General features: G+C 38.5%; 1 protein-coding gene across 1 annotated transcript; it reads left to right on the forward strand.

Moving 5' to 3' along the window:
• The first annotated feature begins 241 nt into the window (after nt 1–241).
• On the forward strand, nt 242–14,590 carry dbo (Kelch-like protein diablo). The gene is made up of 13 exons (XM_068764977.1): nt 242–480; nt 692–762; nt 2,406–2,564; nt 3,117–3,285; nt 4,331–4,510; nt 4,816–4,974; nt 5,066–5,258; nt 6,202–6,425; nt 7,849–8,001; nt 9,547–9,797; nt 11,050–11,188; nt 12,051–12,163; nt 14,458–14,590. The coding sequence occupies exons 3-13, from the start codon at nt 2,407–2,409 to the stop codon at nt 14,480–14,482; spliced, it is 1,764 nt and encodes a 587-aa protein (XP_068621078.1). The 5' UTR covers nt 242–480; nt 692–762; nt 2,406; the 3' UTR covers nt 14,483–14,590.
• Nucleotides 14,591–15,697: the final 1,107 nt, after the last annotated feature.

Below are 15,697 nucleotides of genomic sequence, written 5' to 3' on the forward strand. Positions count from 1 at the left end.
TTTTATGAACCTCTCAAAATAAAATGTGGCAACATGATGGATTGACGTTTAGCCTTGTGCGTAAATTCGTTCAGAATTTAGAATCACAGACCGTTTCAGTTCATTTGAAATGTGATTTTAAATTACCCTTACACAAAAAATACTTAATTTTTTTTTCATTACATGTCTTTCAAATAATTATAATATATAAATTAATTATGACTATTAACGAGTTATATAAATTTTATCACATAAATATTTGCGTAACAATATTTAGTTTGTTTTAACTGTGATCCAAAGTTTTGAATGGACGTAACCAGGAGTATAGTGAAGTATTGTAAGATGTCCAAACCTGTGTAACAGTAAACATAAAAAATTTTCGTGATTGAAAAACCGATGTGTGCTTAACAGTTTTGTGTTTTCACCTCAGGGCGCCAAATTATAATTTCGCGCTCCTTCGAGGACTGTTTTTAACGTGTTGTATTAATCAAATCGTTAAAGGTAAGACGGGGCAAGGTGCACTGACATTAGTATTAATTGTAGACAGTTACAAACATTGGATTTTACCTCGAAATGTGTGACCTCCTGCATTTACTTTCAACACACCTCTTACATGATTGTCTTAATAGCACGTGTTAATTATTATGTTGAAAGTATTTCATATAGTTTTTCATTTTCATTGGTTTTGTTGATGGTGAATGATTGATCGTAGATTGACTCCGTGTGGGGTTGGGCTTCGCCCCCGCTGCGCCTGCAGCTGGGAAACGCGCGCGGACACAAAAGGTGAGGAAAATTTTTATAGGACAAATTTTATTTTGTGCCAGTTTAGTAATGTTAACTTTAGTTGAGTAACCTATTGAGCAATACCTTTTATTTGTTCATATGAGGAAACAATGTTCACTACAAAGCATATGTGCAACTTAAATGTGAGTATATTGAATGCTTAACATATAATCCACATTCTTTAGTACTAGATTTTAATAACAGAACATTATAAATTGTTTATGTTGATAGTTGCAAACAAACATATTATTGTATAATGTTTCTCATTCTGTGTTATGCAGTACGTAAAGGTAAATACTTAGCTTTCTCACATTGTTTCTTGTATGATGAATATTATATATGAGTTTTGGGTCCAATATCTTCGGTATGTTTAAATGCAAACACCAGGCTCCAAGTCATCTGCACTAGCTGACGCCCCAGGGGTGGAGCTCAGTGTTAGTGACTAGGAAATATTCAACAATCTAATGTAAGATTTATGTTTGAAAATACTTTAAGAGATTTGTAAACACTGATATGCAGAAAGGTGAGCAAAAAAGAGAGAAAATATTTGGGGCACTAGAAAGTAATATTGCTTTCTTAAGTTCAATTCACACAACTACATTTTAACAAGGTTTTATTTCTAATCAACAATATGTTCACCTTTCAGATGTCAGATGTCTTCCCTATTGTTACATTTAACAAGTACCCATTGTTAGCTTGGAAGCCTGTTAGACATCTACCATGTTTCCCCCCCCTTTATTTCTCTGTTGCCAACAGAATTTCTCAATCCAGTGCAGTAGAAGTATATAAACGTCCATACTGAGGCCTATCTTTTTTGGGTCCATAGGCATGAATTCATGCTCAAGGAAATGTATTGTTGAGGCCCGTGAACATGAATTCATGTCCGTCAAACATATTTTCTTGTGTATGATGTTATAATGGCTGTGGGTAGTAGTGAATAATGGCCTATTTTGCCAGGGGTTAAAAGAGGTCTTAGGCTAGATACTCTCTGGGCCCTGCAAATTTGTATCAGCATCTGCAAAATATACAGGATTTCTACATATAGTATGTCTTAATAGGTAGTTCTTCATGTATTTTTGCATTTTAAACAAGCTATGTTACAATATTTGATGAAAGCCATGAATTAATTTTGTGTTTGAAAATTTTGATATACAAATTAATATTATATTTTTATTCTTAAAATCATCATCTTTTTGATTGACTGATCAAAGTGATGACTCTTGTGAAATTGCTCCTGAATATAAGCATATGAAATGTGATATATTAAGATAGGGCACCTCTGTAATCATCACTGCTTTGCCAAAACATATGATGAAGAAGATGAAATGATTTAGTCCCTTAGTAGATATATGTAACTTCTCAGCATTCCATGCAACCACCATGCATGTGCCAGGTCCATTGTGTTGTAAGATGAGGGGTTTGGTATGGTGCTTTGGGTTCATGACTTGTATTGCAGTTTAAAGGTGATTGCTTTGGTGTTCATCTTCTCTAACCAGATGGTGTATAGTTACAGGACAAGTACTCTTGGAGTTTAGATACATCTATGTATGATATTAACTATCTCTATCTACACTAGGATAAGTTGACGTTTATGTGAACTGAGACATTCTGTCTATACCTTAACTAATGTTATGATGCGTCAGGATGGGGGAGGGCGGGTCCCCGGGCGGCGGCGCGCGGCTGTCGCACACGTCGGAGAAGCACCCGCGCGCCATCCTGGGCGAGCTGTCCGCGCTACGCCGCCACCGAGAGCTTTGCGACGTAGTGCTTAACGTTGCCAACCGAAAACTATTCGCCCACAGGTAAGAAGAGTTCCCTCTTTGAAGACCAATGATCCAACGGAAATTCTTTTGTTAGAATGCTACATGAATGTTGACAGCCCATGTGAAAATACTTATAGGTGTTTCCCCACTGCTAGGCCTTACACCACCAATCCTTACATCACCATTATGACTGATCTTGTGCTGCCTTTATTAACCAGAAGATAATCCATGAAGGCGCACTTATAAGACCTATGACCAAAAGGGCGCTCTCTGGCAACCTCATGTTTGAATGTATATTGACAGACCAAGGGGAGGTACTTTTATGTACTCAAAGGTTTCCAGTTATGTATATAACTTGGGTGACCAAGCTTCTTGATATGTAATATACTGTATTTATTATAAGTATATATGCTGTATACATATGTTTGTATTTTGTACACATTACCATACTATGGTGGAAGAAAATGCCTCTCGTGATAAAACTGCACATTGTACATTTTTCTTTACTATTATGAAACTATGTGTAAGTTTTCTACCGTGTACAATAAAAAAATATTATTATAATGTAGAAAAACATTTACAATTCGACAGAGTGATACTGTCAGCATGCAGCCCGTACTTCCGGGCGATGTTCACGGGCGAGCTAGCGGAGTCCAGGGCTACGGAGGTCACCATCCGCGATGTCGACGAACAGGCCATGGAGCAGCTGGTCGAATTCTGCTACACTGCACACATTGTTGTTGAAGAAAGCAATGTCCAGGTATATGTTTGAAAAAGACCAATGTGGACTTGTACCCTCCAAACCGTAGGGTACTTAGGTGCAATTTATTAAGTTGTATTTAAGACTATTTTGATATAAAACTCTTTGATTCAAAATTAATCTATGAGATTTTCAAATACATCCTGACCTGAAATGTCATCGATGTGGCTGGTTTCCGTAACCAAGCGGCACCTTGTGTGGGTCAGGTATGTTACGTAACTAATTTCTTCAGATAAAAATATTTGCGTCGAAGTTAGCCTTATTCAAATCGACCCAACTCCTCAAGAAATCCCAACAGACTCTTGATTTCTCCAGTGTTCTCAGGTAAGCACCTCGGTGCTATCTCTGACACAAAACTGGTAGCGAGCAGCAGTCTCATGCTCTTCCAGGCTTACCCTGCATAGAAGACTGTCCATAACTGAACAAAAGACCATGACCAGTTAAAATTCTGGTACTGGAGAGCCGGCAGCCTGTCATAGGCATTTCGTCTTGATTGTCAGCGATCCTCAAGGTGGGCCCGTTGCTCACTGTGTTGACTCGTAGTACACTCGTAATACTTGTAGTAGTATAAGAGCTATGGCCTTACCCATTGGGCTCCGGGCTGCAAAAGCACATGCTGGCGCCTCTTCTGGCCAGCTCATCTGCAGCATTATTGCCTCCGGAACCTATCATACAAGTGTAATTTTCTAGCATTCCTTTATTTCCAGTACTATTTGCTTCAAAAGAAAACAAGAAAATGCAATAGATGTATACTTATATATGTACTCTTAATTTAGTGAAAAAAATCATTATTTTTAACTGTATTTTCATATATCTTTATAAGGGTTTGTCATAAGATTGCTATAATTATGTCTTTTTTACTATTATAGCATAATACATTAGTAATTGTAAATAAACAGGACTTCCAACGTAGAAAATTCTAATAATATGTCCAGTAGTGGAAATCTTGTCTTGTCCGACTATGTTTAACTGTAGGTATATTTAAATAAATATGTATGAAATACATGGATGCAATATTCAAGTAAGGCTCCATAAAATTTTTCAGGCTCTTCTTCCGGCGGCGTGCCTCCTCCAGCTGCAAGAGATCCAGGACGTGTGCTGCGAGTTCCTCAAACGGCAGCTGGACTGCTCAAATTGCCTCGGCATACGCGCCTTCGCCGACACCCACTCATGCCGCGAGCTCCTCCGCATCGCAGACAAGTTTACGCAGCAGAATTTTCCAGAGGTTTGCTCTTTCTCCTCTAGATGACGAACTGGGGAGGGTGTCGCAGGAGAAACCTTTTTTGGGAAATTTTTTTTGAGTCCCTCACAACAACACACATGACCATTTTGAGGGTCAGGGACCCCTCGAAACCTCGAAATCCTCTCACAGTATCTGTAATATCTGGCACAGTATCTGTAATATGTAGATTTTCCAGAAGTCAAAAATACATTCTTTATGTCCAAGTGTACTATGATCTGGGTCCTGGCGGTCAAGAGTTAAAATTAATTTGTGATAGGTCATAATAAAAGATTGGTATAACCTTCCAGGTGATGGAGAGTGAAGAGTTCCTCCTGCTGCCAGCAGCGCAGCTGATCGATATTGTCTCCTCTGACGAGCTTAACGTCAGATCCGAGGAGCAGACCTTCCAGGCGGTCATGTCCTGGGTCAAATACAATGTGGCGGAGAGAAGGCAGCATTTAGCCCAGGTATATATATTATCATTTTAAGTTAGACTAATTTTAGTTACATAACGTTTACATGAAGGCTTTTATTAACAGGTTCTATGTTTTATTTAAGGTCCTTCAGCATGTTCGCTTGCCATTGCTAAGTCCCAAGTTCCTGGTGGGAACGGTGTCTTCGGAGTTGCTCATTCGTTCAGATGACGCGTGCCGCGATTTACTGGATGAGGCGAAGAATTACCTTCTTCTGCCGCAAGAGCGTCCCCTCATGCAGGGTCCAAGGACGAGGCCCAGAAAACCCAGCAGACGAGGTATTTATATATTTTTTTAATCTATGGTCATATATTTACTTTCTCTAGTAATTAGAAACTGGTAGTTGAATGCAGGCAGTGCAAGACCATTCATTGCTGTGATCTCTGGGGGAGGCCTTTTCTTTATAGTGGGTCTCTTCTATCTGATGATGATTGTTTTCCAGTTATGATCATTTATGATGATTACTTGTACATGTTATGATAAAATTATGAGAAAGCTCTAACTTGATAAAAATTGGATTCAGACTGAATCTTTATTGGAATATTTCATAGTTTTGATATCGTATAATTATATAGAACTTTATTAATAAGACGAACGAGATTTTATGCTCACATAAAAAGATTCTGTATAACTGCATGTCTTCAGCCATGCCAGTTAAAGAGAAAACTGGATTTTGCATTCGATAGGGGACTGTATATAATTATATATATAATTCACACTTTGTTCATTAATTATACAGAATTTTCACTGCTCCCAAATAAGTTTTCCAGAGGATGGGCAGCAGTGTTCTCTGTGTACCATAGTACCACACTGCAATGGTAAGCCCGCTTGTCAAGCGTGGTGATTATGGTTTGCCCCCTCCCCCCTCCCCTATAGATATCCTTGGGGGAGCCCCATATTTTGCAGAGGACGTCTATAGGCTAAAATGATGATACGATTCTATTAAATTAATATATATCAATAATGTTATATATATATCAGGATCTATCCTGGGATTTTATGTAAGACTTATCTTGAGACCTATCTTCGGACCTATCTTGTGGTACAATTTTTGTATCATCTTAGGACCCATTTAAAGATACAACTGCGGTATCATCTTAAGATCTAGCTAAAGAAACAAGTTATTACGGTAGTTTGAGATACTTTGAAGGTTATTTATCAGGACTAGGGGATTTAATGTAGTGTGGTGGAAGGGTGTAATACGGTCTAGCGTTGTTCCAGGCGAGGTGCTGTTCGCGGTGGGCGGGTGGTGTTCAGGAGATGCGATCGCGTCAGTGGAGCGCTTCGACCCGCAGAGCGCCGAGTGGAAGATGGTCGCGCCCATGTCGAAGCGGCGCTGCGGTGTGGGCGTGGCCGTCCTGCACGACCTGCTGTACGCGGTGGGCGGCCACGACGGACAAAGCTACCTCAATAGCATCGAGCGCTACGATCCTCAAACCAACCAGGTGACCGACTACAACACTTCTTTAACTACTAGGACTTTTGAACCTGAGACCCCGCTGATCTCATTGATCTCTAAATTCTGCAATACAGTATAATGCAGAACTCTGAGCCAAGGTTCTCAAAGAGGCCTTTGAGCTTTGGCAATTTTTTAATTCAACTGACATCACTTTAATTTGGGTGTATAAACCTGTAGCGTAGTGAAACTGTAATGTAGTGAAATATATGAAATTCAACAAAGGTAGACGTTTTTCAGACATACACAATAACTATGGTAGTAAGGTAGACATTTTTAGAGTTATGTTTCCGTTGGTTTACCATATTACTTCAGAGTGGAGTACCGTACTTGGAAATGTTTTATGAAGGTCCCGCAGAAGAAATAACAAAAATATAGTTGACATTCCTATCAATCCGTGATATGTCATGCATTAACAATATAGGCAGTGTAAGATCACCAAGGCAGTCTTTTTTGATTATTTTTTAAGGCCCTCGTTTTTGGTGGTCACTCGTTCCCCCTCCTTTGTATGGGCTAGGGAAGTCCTTCCATCTTTCTCCTTCCTTTCTTCACAATTTCTATCATTCATCACATTCTGATGATCTTTCGCACATCACATTTTTTTCCTTCATTTAAATTCGTTAAATAGGTTTTTATTACACTATCTTTTTATTTTGTTACCTTTTTGACAATTTTTGTTTATACTTTATTATTTATTTGCTGGCTGATCCCGTAAAAGTTGTTTTGCCTTGTATGTTATTTCTAGTAAACATTAAAAAACAAATAAAAAATAAGGGTTGATCGTAGGGCGATGAAAATTTAGTGTTGTATATATTTTTGTATGCTGTATCATAAAAAAAAAATAAAAACAAAAAAATTTATCTAATAAAAATAGGGGACCACCCTTAACATTTAGGGGGATGAAAAATAGATGTTGTCCGATTCTTCGCCCTGCCCGACATGCGCGCTAAGATTAACGAAAATCAAAAACATGAGAATTTTACATATTAGATCTAATTACATAGATTAATATGATCTTTTATCATTCTTTAATCAGGTTTTTGTCCTTGTAGTCTTTATCTGATACTCTATTTTTATTCTTTAGTTATACTCCTATCGATGGTCAGGGACACCGTAGCCCCTGAAGGAGGCGACACTCTCTTTCTCTATTTTTTAACCTATTTCCACCTCGAGATCTAGGCAGACAAAGCAATCTTTGGAAAAGGCTTTGCAGTGGGCTATCGACTGACATGATATGATGACCATCAAAAAAAATCTCTTCGAGTTTGTGTTGGGATCAGGGTGCGTTTGGAACTCTCGCAGATATTGTATTTTCTATCAAAATATACTTTTAGGAACTTTTGTTATAATGTACACGGGTGGTTACTTTGAAACAATGTGGATAATAAAATGTGTTGGTGGGCGGTGTGCAGTGGTGCGGTGCGGTGGCGCCCACGTCGTCTTGTCGAACATCAGTGGGCGTGGCCGTGCTAGAGGGCGCTCTGTACGCGGTGGGCGGGCAGGATGGCGTGCAGTGCCTGAACCACGTAGAGCGATACGACCCCAAGGAGAACCGCTGGACCAAGGTAAGCATCTTATTATCCTATATTTTCTGTTTAATGGTTCAAGATCCCGTTCCAGACCACCATCTCCCTCATAAAGCCTCTTGGAGAAGCATTATTTTTAGAAGCATTTGACCTCTGTTATATTTGGATGGAAAAAAGACTGTTAGTTTGTTTATATATCTTGGCTGTTGCCAATATAAAAGAAGAAGCGGAACGCTTAATACGGAAGGAAAGGGTATCCAGGTGTAGATTACTTAAGATCCTGGGCAATAGAGACATGGTGCAGTGTTTAGTCGGTGATAAAGCCTATATTTTTCTTCAGCACTTGTCATTGCTTTTGTAACGTGATCCCTGCTAGGTGCATTGAAAACACTCAAACCTATAGTTACAAATTTTGTTCAATAGATGGCAGTGTGAACGGTACCCATAAGAATGTCCTTTTTATTCGATTTTTTTAAGGTCTTTCTATTCCATAGATATGTATCGTTAATATTTTTTTATTTGACTTATATATTGTAAAATAGAAGTGATTTTTGTATACAGCTTACCATTTAGCACATATATAACCAAACACTTTACACTACCTGGCGATAAATATTGCAAATCGAGCTTTGGAAAGAGACAATCAGCTAATTTCGGCTTCGTAGAGCACTATCTCTGTCTCACACTACCTATGTGACGTTTTCTCATTCGTTGTATTTCGTGCGACAGAGATAACGCTCTATGAAGCCGTAATCAGCCGATTGTCTCTTTCAAAAGTCGATGTGCAATATTAATCGCCGGATACTGTATATATTTTAAAGAGTGTTATGAATATTGTTAAGGTCAAAGTGAAAGTAAAAATGACTTAATACTTAGTTTATTTTATTTCGTAAAGCGCCATCTATTGAGAATAACTAATAAACTGCCATCATAGACACCATCGGGCTGTATAATAGTGTCTATGCGGTGGTAGCAATGCCACGTCCTACACGTGAATGTCTTACACGGACGAGACTCAAGATGAGATCTCAAGATTCATCGTATAACCTGAGGATAGCAATATGGAGTAGGGAGTAGGAAGGAAGGAAATGGATTTTGTTAGGGTATTATCAAAAATATACAAGACACTAATGAATTGAAATAAGTTTTAAATAGTTTACGATTTAAGTTAGTAAGTAGTCTAAGTGATACTGTATGTTACATAAGTACCATAGGAACCTGCCATGCAACCTGATACCAATATTCAAGACAGGAACGCTAATTTCAAAGTGGACAAATTATTTATTTGTTCTTACAATAGATATTTATATAAAACAAAGGCACGGATGTTATTGTCTGAGGAATATTTATTTATTTATATAGCATAAATCATAGTACATTATAAAATTAAAGTTAGTTATGATAATGTAAGTGTGCCAATTGGAGTACTGTTACTCCTCATACAAGGTAATACCTGTATTGTAGCAGTTGCAGTGATATTCACAGATAAGATGGCATGGTGACAAAATATTTTATCGTTTTGAAAGTATTTTAGCTTGACAATATAGATTCTGATAAATAAAAAAAAAATGTTTTTGTGGTCAGGTGGCGTCGATGACGACGCGTCGGTTGGGCGTGGCGGTGGCGGTCCTGGGCGGGCACTTGTACGCTGTGGGCGGGTCAGACGGGCAGGCTCCCCTCAACTCGGTGGAGCGCTACGAGCCGCGTGCCAACAAGTGGACACCGGTGGCGCCCATGTCCACACGCCGCAAGCACCTGGGTTGCGCGGTCTACGACGGACAGATATACGCTGTCGGCGGCCGAGATGACTGCACCGAGCTGTCCTCCGCAGAGAGGTATTTACCCAGTGCTGCCCAATGTATGGCCTACGTCCCACAGGGTCATTTATGGACCCCGTTATTGTAGATCTATCGTTTTCCCCCATCTCATATAGAAACATGAAGCTTTTTATTTCTCTACTCTTATTTCAGTCTTCTTAAAATCATTCATTCGGTCTTCTGACATACTCCTTATGATAGTACATACTCGTCTATTGTTAGTTTTCTCCTTTTCATCACCTTTTATCCTTCACCTACCTTCTCAAAAGTCACAGGTATTGGGTTTAATTTTTTTTCATAATTTATTTATTTTTTCGTGGGTGAATGGATCCACACAGTTCTATGTGTGGTAGTTACTGTGCGAGTGAGACAGCACTAGTGATTTATGTTTGACGTACTATTCGTTGATTGGGCGATCCCCATAAACATAAGAAAGAAGTAAACTTCAAGACCGAGAGCTAAAGAAGTAGCCAAGAGGATATCAACAGGTATGGAACTAGGACTGCTTCCAACACCATTTGGACGGATGAAGAAATGGTGCTACTGAACTGAAGCCAAGCTTTGTCAGCCCCACAATGATAACAGCTCCAAAGAAAGAAACTAGAGATCTATGTTTCAACAATGAATTATTAGTGTTTATACAATTTTGCAAGCGTAAGTCTTATTTCGTTCCATTTAACACTCATAAAATAAAATAAAATTATACATGTAAATTAAAATAAATGTAAAAAAATTAAATTTAGAGGAATGCGACGAAAGATGGGAGGAGATGCATATATGTTATTTAAGTGCAAGCCGTTGTAGATAATGTGAAGAATGAAAGAAGAGTGAACAGAATAAATTAATATAGATGAGAGAAAGAGAACAATTATAAAACAAAATCTCAAAAGAATATTTTGAAAAATAAAAGTTTTGTCACGAAATAAATTTAAAAACTGGACCTCTTGGCCACCGCTGGACCACTCTGAGAATTAAGGCTCTTCACTGTTTTATGTATAGCAAAACTACAATAGGATCCTTGTGTCAAATTGAAATTGAAATTTTTTTATTCAACATCCGATGGATGACCTCAGAGAAACAGACGAAATAAATTCAGTGGAACTATGTTAATTAATCTGGGTGTGAACACATCTTTACCAAGGTGTGATATATCTACTTTTGTATTTAATTATAAGGGAAAGTCCCTTAATTTAATTTTAGTGTATATGAAACTATGATATGACTTCACGGGTGATTATTAATGCATTGGTTGATATGAATGGGCGCGCAGGTACGAGCCCGCGACGGACACGTGGTCGCCGGTGGTCGCGATGACGTCACGGCGCAGCGGCGTGGGCCTGGCCGTCGTCAATGGGCAGCTGTACGCCGTCGGAGGCTTCGACGGCACCGCCTATCTCAAGTCCATTGAGGTACTGTTATATATCATTATCCTTTCAGCTATAGATATCCACTGCACATTGGTTTTAAAACGAAACAGAATATGAAGAGATCCCTTGTCCTCCCCCCCTGACCCTTGACCCGTAACCATCTTGACCCTCAAGCAAGATAACGCTAATTCAATTTTTTAACCTTGAAATACTTGGTTTACGCGAATTTAAATATTTATTATGCGCTGTTTATAATATTAATAGAAAAATAAATTCTTTATTACATCGTTATTTGTGCTATAAGATGTCCAGTGCTGAACATGGGCCATTCATGTATCAAAACAAAACAGACATATTTTAAAGTGCCTACGAAGGCGTCCCAGGGCTTACGTTACTCCAAAATCCATGGTGACACCTGACCCTTACGTTTTTGACCCCTGACCCGTAACCCTTTTGCCAGGTTATTTGCAAGATAACATATATTTAATTTTTGATTTTGAAATACTATTTATATAATTCTATTACGTATTGGGCCGCGCTTATATAATGTATTTAAAGCAGTTGGTATAATCTAATCGAGAAGAGAAATCAAATGATTGGTATTCCATGATCTACTTCCATTCCATGATTTTAATATATATATGTAAATATATATATATACATATATATATATTTACATATATATATTAAAATCAACAATTGTGTGTCTGTTCAAACTTATCATCACAAGTAATTTGCCTGTTATATTCCTATAGAAAAGAAAATGTAATGTGATATATTCACAGTGATCACTTTATACAGGGTGTTTGATAATATGTGTAAAAGGTTTCACACCTATAACTAAACATCCTGTATATTTATTAAATTCGAAGCGGTAATAATCATATTTTTGGCTTATGATCAGGTGTTCGACCCGGAATCGAACCAATGGAGGCTGTGCGGGGCGATGAACTACCGGCGGCTCGGAGGCGGCGTCGGCGTGATGAGGGCGCCCCACCACGACAATCACTATATATGGTGAGTTTAGCCCTGCAATACTCCCACTGCTGGGATACGAAGCTCCACGTCCAGTCACAGTTACATATATATAGTCTATTCGCTCAACTTTGTCATGTATTATTGTAACCAGAAAGCTGTGTTCACATTGACCAGTTGAAGTAAACCACTGATATAGAAGGAAGATGTCTTATGCCAATTTTAAAAATGAATTCCTTGCCTATTGCTGATAATGATGCTAAGTTTTTTTTTTTTTTGTTTTTTACATGACCCCCGCTATTGGGGGCCTCTCGTACCCCCATCTGATTTTTAGGACAGGGACCTTTTTTTACAAATATTTTTTCACAAAGTTTTTTTTTATTTCCATAATCATCTGTCATTCATCTTATTATCTTTTATTCTTTTCTCTCTATCATGTTATATTTCTTTTCTTTTATGCCCTTTTACTCTACTCTTCTTTCTTTCATCCTCTTATTTTGTTTTACAAATCTTATTTACTAGGTATGTTATCACATTTGTTTACTTATAGTTATTATTTATTTTACTTCAGTCTTTTTTGTTTTCTTTTACCTAGTTTTGTTTTTTTGTATTGCTTGTGTTATTATTGTTTTGCAATACTTGAGGAATTCGTTCCTAGTTACACTTTCGCCTATCAGGGAGGCTATTGTCTCCTCCCTGGTTTGAACCCCAGACCGGCACTCGAAGCCGAACCGGAGTCCCCCGAATGCGGGACACCGGGCCACAAGGTGGATCACGGTCTGGTCCACGCCCGGTTCACAGAAGCACGAGGGGTCCTCCTTGAGCTTAAACCTATGAAGGTACTCAGAGAACCCCCCGTGCCCCGTGAAGAGCTGGGCCGAGACCGCGTCCACCTCGATGCTGCGGAGCACGCGGTAGGCTGAGACGGCGTCCGGGAAAAACATCCGAACGTTACCGAAGCCGTCGTTCCTTCCACATACCTCCTGTTCCATTCGTCGAGCGACTCCAGTCTCAGTTGCCGCTTGACGAATGAAACAGGGCATCTCTCGTACTCTGGTCGTCTTTTACTCTTCAGGGCCGCTTCCTTGGCCAGCTGGTCCGCCCTCTCGTTCCCCTCCATCCCCGCGTGCGCTTTCACCCAGAACAACCTTACATCCTTCCCTTTTTCTCTCGCTTTCATTACATTCTCCTTCACTCTTAACGCTAAGGGATGGAGGGTGTCCGATCTTGCGACAGTTTCGAGAGCGGACCGCGAGTCGCTCAGTACGGCGCAGACTTGCGCCGACTCGCCGGCCGCGTACCCTGTTGCCTCAGCTAGAGCCAGCAGCTCTGCCTGGTATACGGTGCAGAAGTTGCCCAACTTGAGTTTCTTTGTGTATGACTCTACGGCGCCCCGCTTGACGCAGAACGCCGCACCCACCTTATCCTCTATGCGGCTGCCGTCGGTATAAATTACCAGATCGGCAGCCGCGGTGGCAAGTCGGACTTCCTCCGCACTTTCCCCCAGACAGGAGAACTCCACACCAACTTGACCAGACGGGTGTGGTAGTCTCCGGTAGCTGACCGGTACCTCCAGGTCTCGGTCCTTTACCACCTGCCGGGAATGACCCTAATGATGCTAAGTTGGATTACAACGCTGCGTCAATATTTTTTAACGCGGATGAGCTATTTGAAAGTAAACTTTAGGCAATGATTCGAACCGCGTCGGTGATATTGGCGACTGAGTATCTCATTCCGTATTCGATCTCCCGACGGGGCTCCAAGTGTAGCTTTCATAAATATATATATATATTTGTCCGACGCCATCGGAGTCTGGGGAAGGTCTTTGACCAATATGTGTTGCTGGTTATGACATTCGGATCTGAGTGTTCACTTACTAAAAGCCTCAAAGGAAGGCCACCCAGAGAGCTATGGAAGGCTATTCTATATATATATATATATATATATATATATATAGGGAGAGAGAGAGAGAATAATTTTTGACAGTACAGAGTTGGTTAAGATAGTTCGTAATTAAATCTTTAAAGTTTTAAGGTTTTTTAATGAAATAAATGGTGTAATATTATTTAAGTAATTTACAAATCACATTACAGAAATAATATATATTGAGATGTTACATTTTTTAAATTTGTCGTATTAATTGGTACTGGAGTAATGATTTTATAGCTAGACATATGTAAATAAAACTTCTACGAACTATCCACTGATATTGTTTTATATGGAAAAATAGAAGCAATATAACTCTATATATATATCTCTATATATATGTATGTATGTGTATGTATACAAGCGATCATACATACATCATGTATACAGCAACAAATGTTCTGTTTCAGGAATCGCAAGGACTCTGTGGTGTGAGCACCGCCGCACGCCACGCCCACTCGTTACTCAGTTTATTTTATTGTTAAAAATATATATTAATTGACTATTTATAATTAAATGATAATAAAGATTTTAGAATATTTACATGAGGTCATTTCATTTTCTTGTATAACCAAATGACATTATTAAAATAATTTTAACATACAATTCCAGTTTTCGAATCATTATTGTTTTCAAGAAGCAATATACAGGATGATTGGTTATAGGCATAAAATCTTTAACGAGTAAAAAGCTTTAACAGAGTGAATATTTAGCTTATTTGACAGTAAAAAGCTTAAAAGGAGTGAATATATAGCTTATTTGTCAGCAAAAAGCTTAAAAGGAGTGAATATATAGCTTATTTGTCAGCAAAAAGCTTAAAAGGAGCGAATATATAGCTTATTTGTCAGCAAAAAGCTTAAAAGGAGTGAATATATAGCTTATTTGTCAGCAAAAAGCTTAAAAGGAGTGAATATATAGCTTATTTGACAGCAAAAAGCTTTAACGGAGTGAATGTCTACCTCATTTGGTAGCAAAAAGCTTCAACGGAGCGAATATATAGCTTATTTGTCAGCAAAAAGCTTAAAAGGAGTGAATATATAGCTTGTTTGACAGTAAAAAGCTTTAACGGAGTGAATGTCTACCTCATTTGGTAGCAAAAAGCTTCAACGGAGCGAATATATAGCTTATTTGTCAGCAAAAAGCTTAAAAGGAGTGAATATATAGCTTGTTTGACAGTAAAAAGCTTTAACGGAGTGAATGTCTACCTCATTTGGTAGCAAAAAGCTTCAACGGAGCGAATATATAGCTTATTTGTCAGCAAAAAGCTTAAAAGGAGTGAATATATAGCTTATTTGACAACAAAAAGCTTTAATGGAGTGAATATATAGCTTATTTGACAGTAAAAAGCTTTAATGGAGTGAATATATAGCTTATTTGACAGTAAAAAGCTTTAACTGAGCATATATATTGCTTATTTGACAGTAAAAAGCTTTAATGGAGTGAATATATAGCTTATTTGACAGTAAAAAGCTTTAATGGAGTGAATATATAGCTTATTTGACAGTAAAAAGCTTTAATGGAGTGAATATATAGCTTATTTGACAACAAAAAGCTTTAACGGAGTGAATGTATAGCTTATTTGACAGTAAAAAGCTTTAACGGAGCGAATGTATAGCTTATTTGACAGAAAAAAGCTTTAATGGAGTGAAT

Source organism: Battus philenor, unplaced genomic scaffold (genome assembly GCF_028537555.1).
Source record: "Battus philenor isolate CCGP_79_NKW_IND1 unplaced genomic scaffold, ilBatPhil1.0.hap1 SCAF_2, whole genome shotgun sequence".
Taxonomy (NCBI): Eukaryota; Metazoa; Arthropoda; class Insecta; order Lepidoptera; family Papilionidae; genus Battus; species Battus philenor.

Excerpts from the sequence above, each read along its gene's own strand:
- dbo (XM_068764977.1), top strand. The coding sequence starts at position 2,407 with ATGGGGGAGGGCGGGTCCCCGGGCGGCGGCGCGCGGCTGTCGCACACG. Across the intron at positions 2,565-3,116 it reads CGAAAACTATTCGCCCACAG|AGTGATACTGTCAGCATGCA; the intron begins GTAAGAAGAGTT and ends ACAATTCGACAG. Across the intron at positions 5,259-6,201 it reads CAGAAAACCCAGCAGACGAG|GCGAGGTGCTGTTCGCGGTG; the intron begins GTATTTATATAT and ends GCGTTGTTCCAG.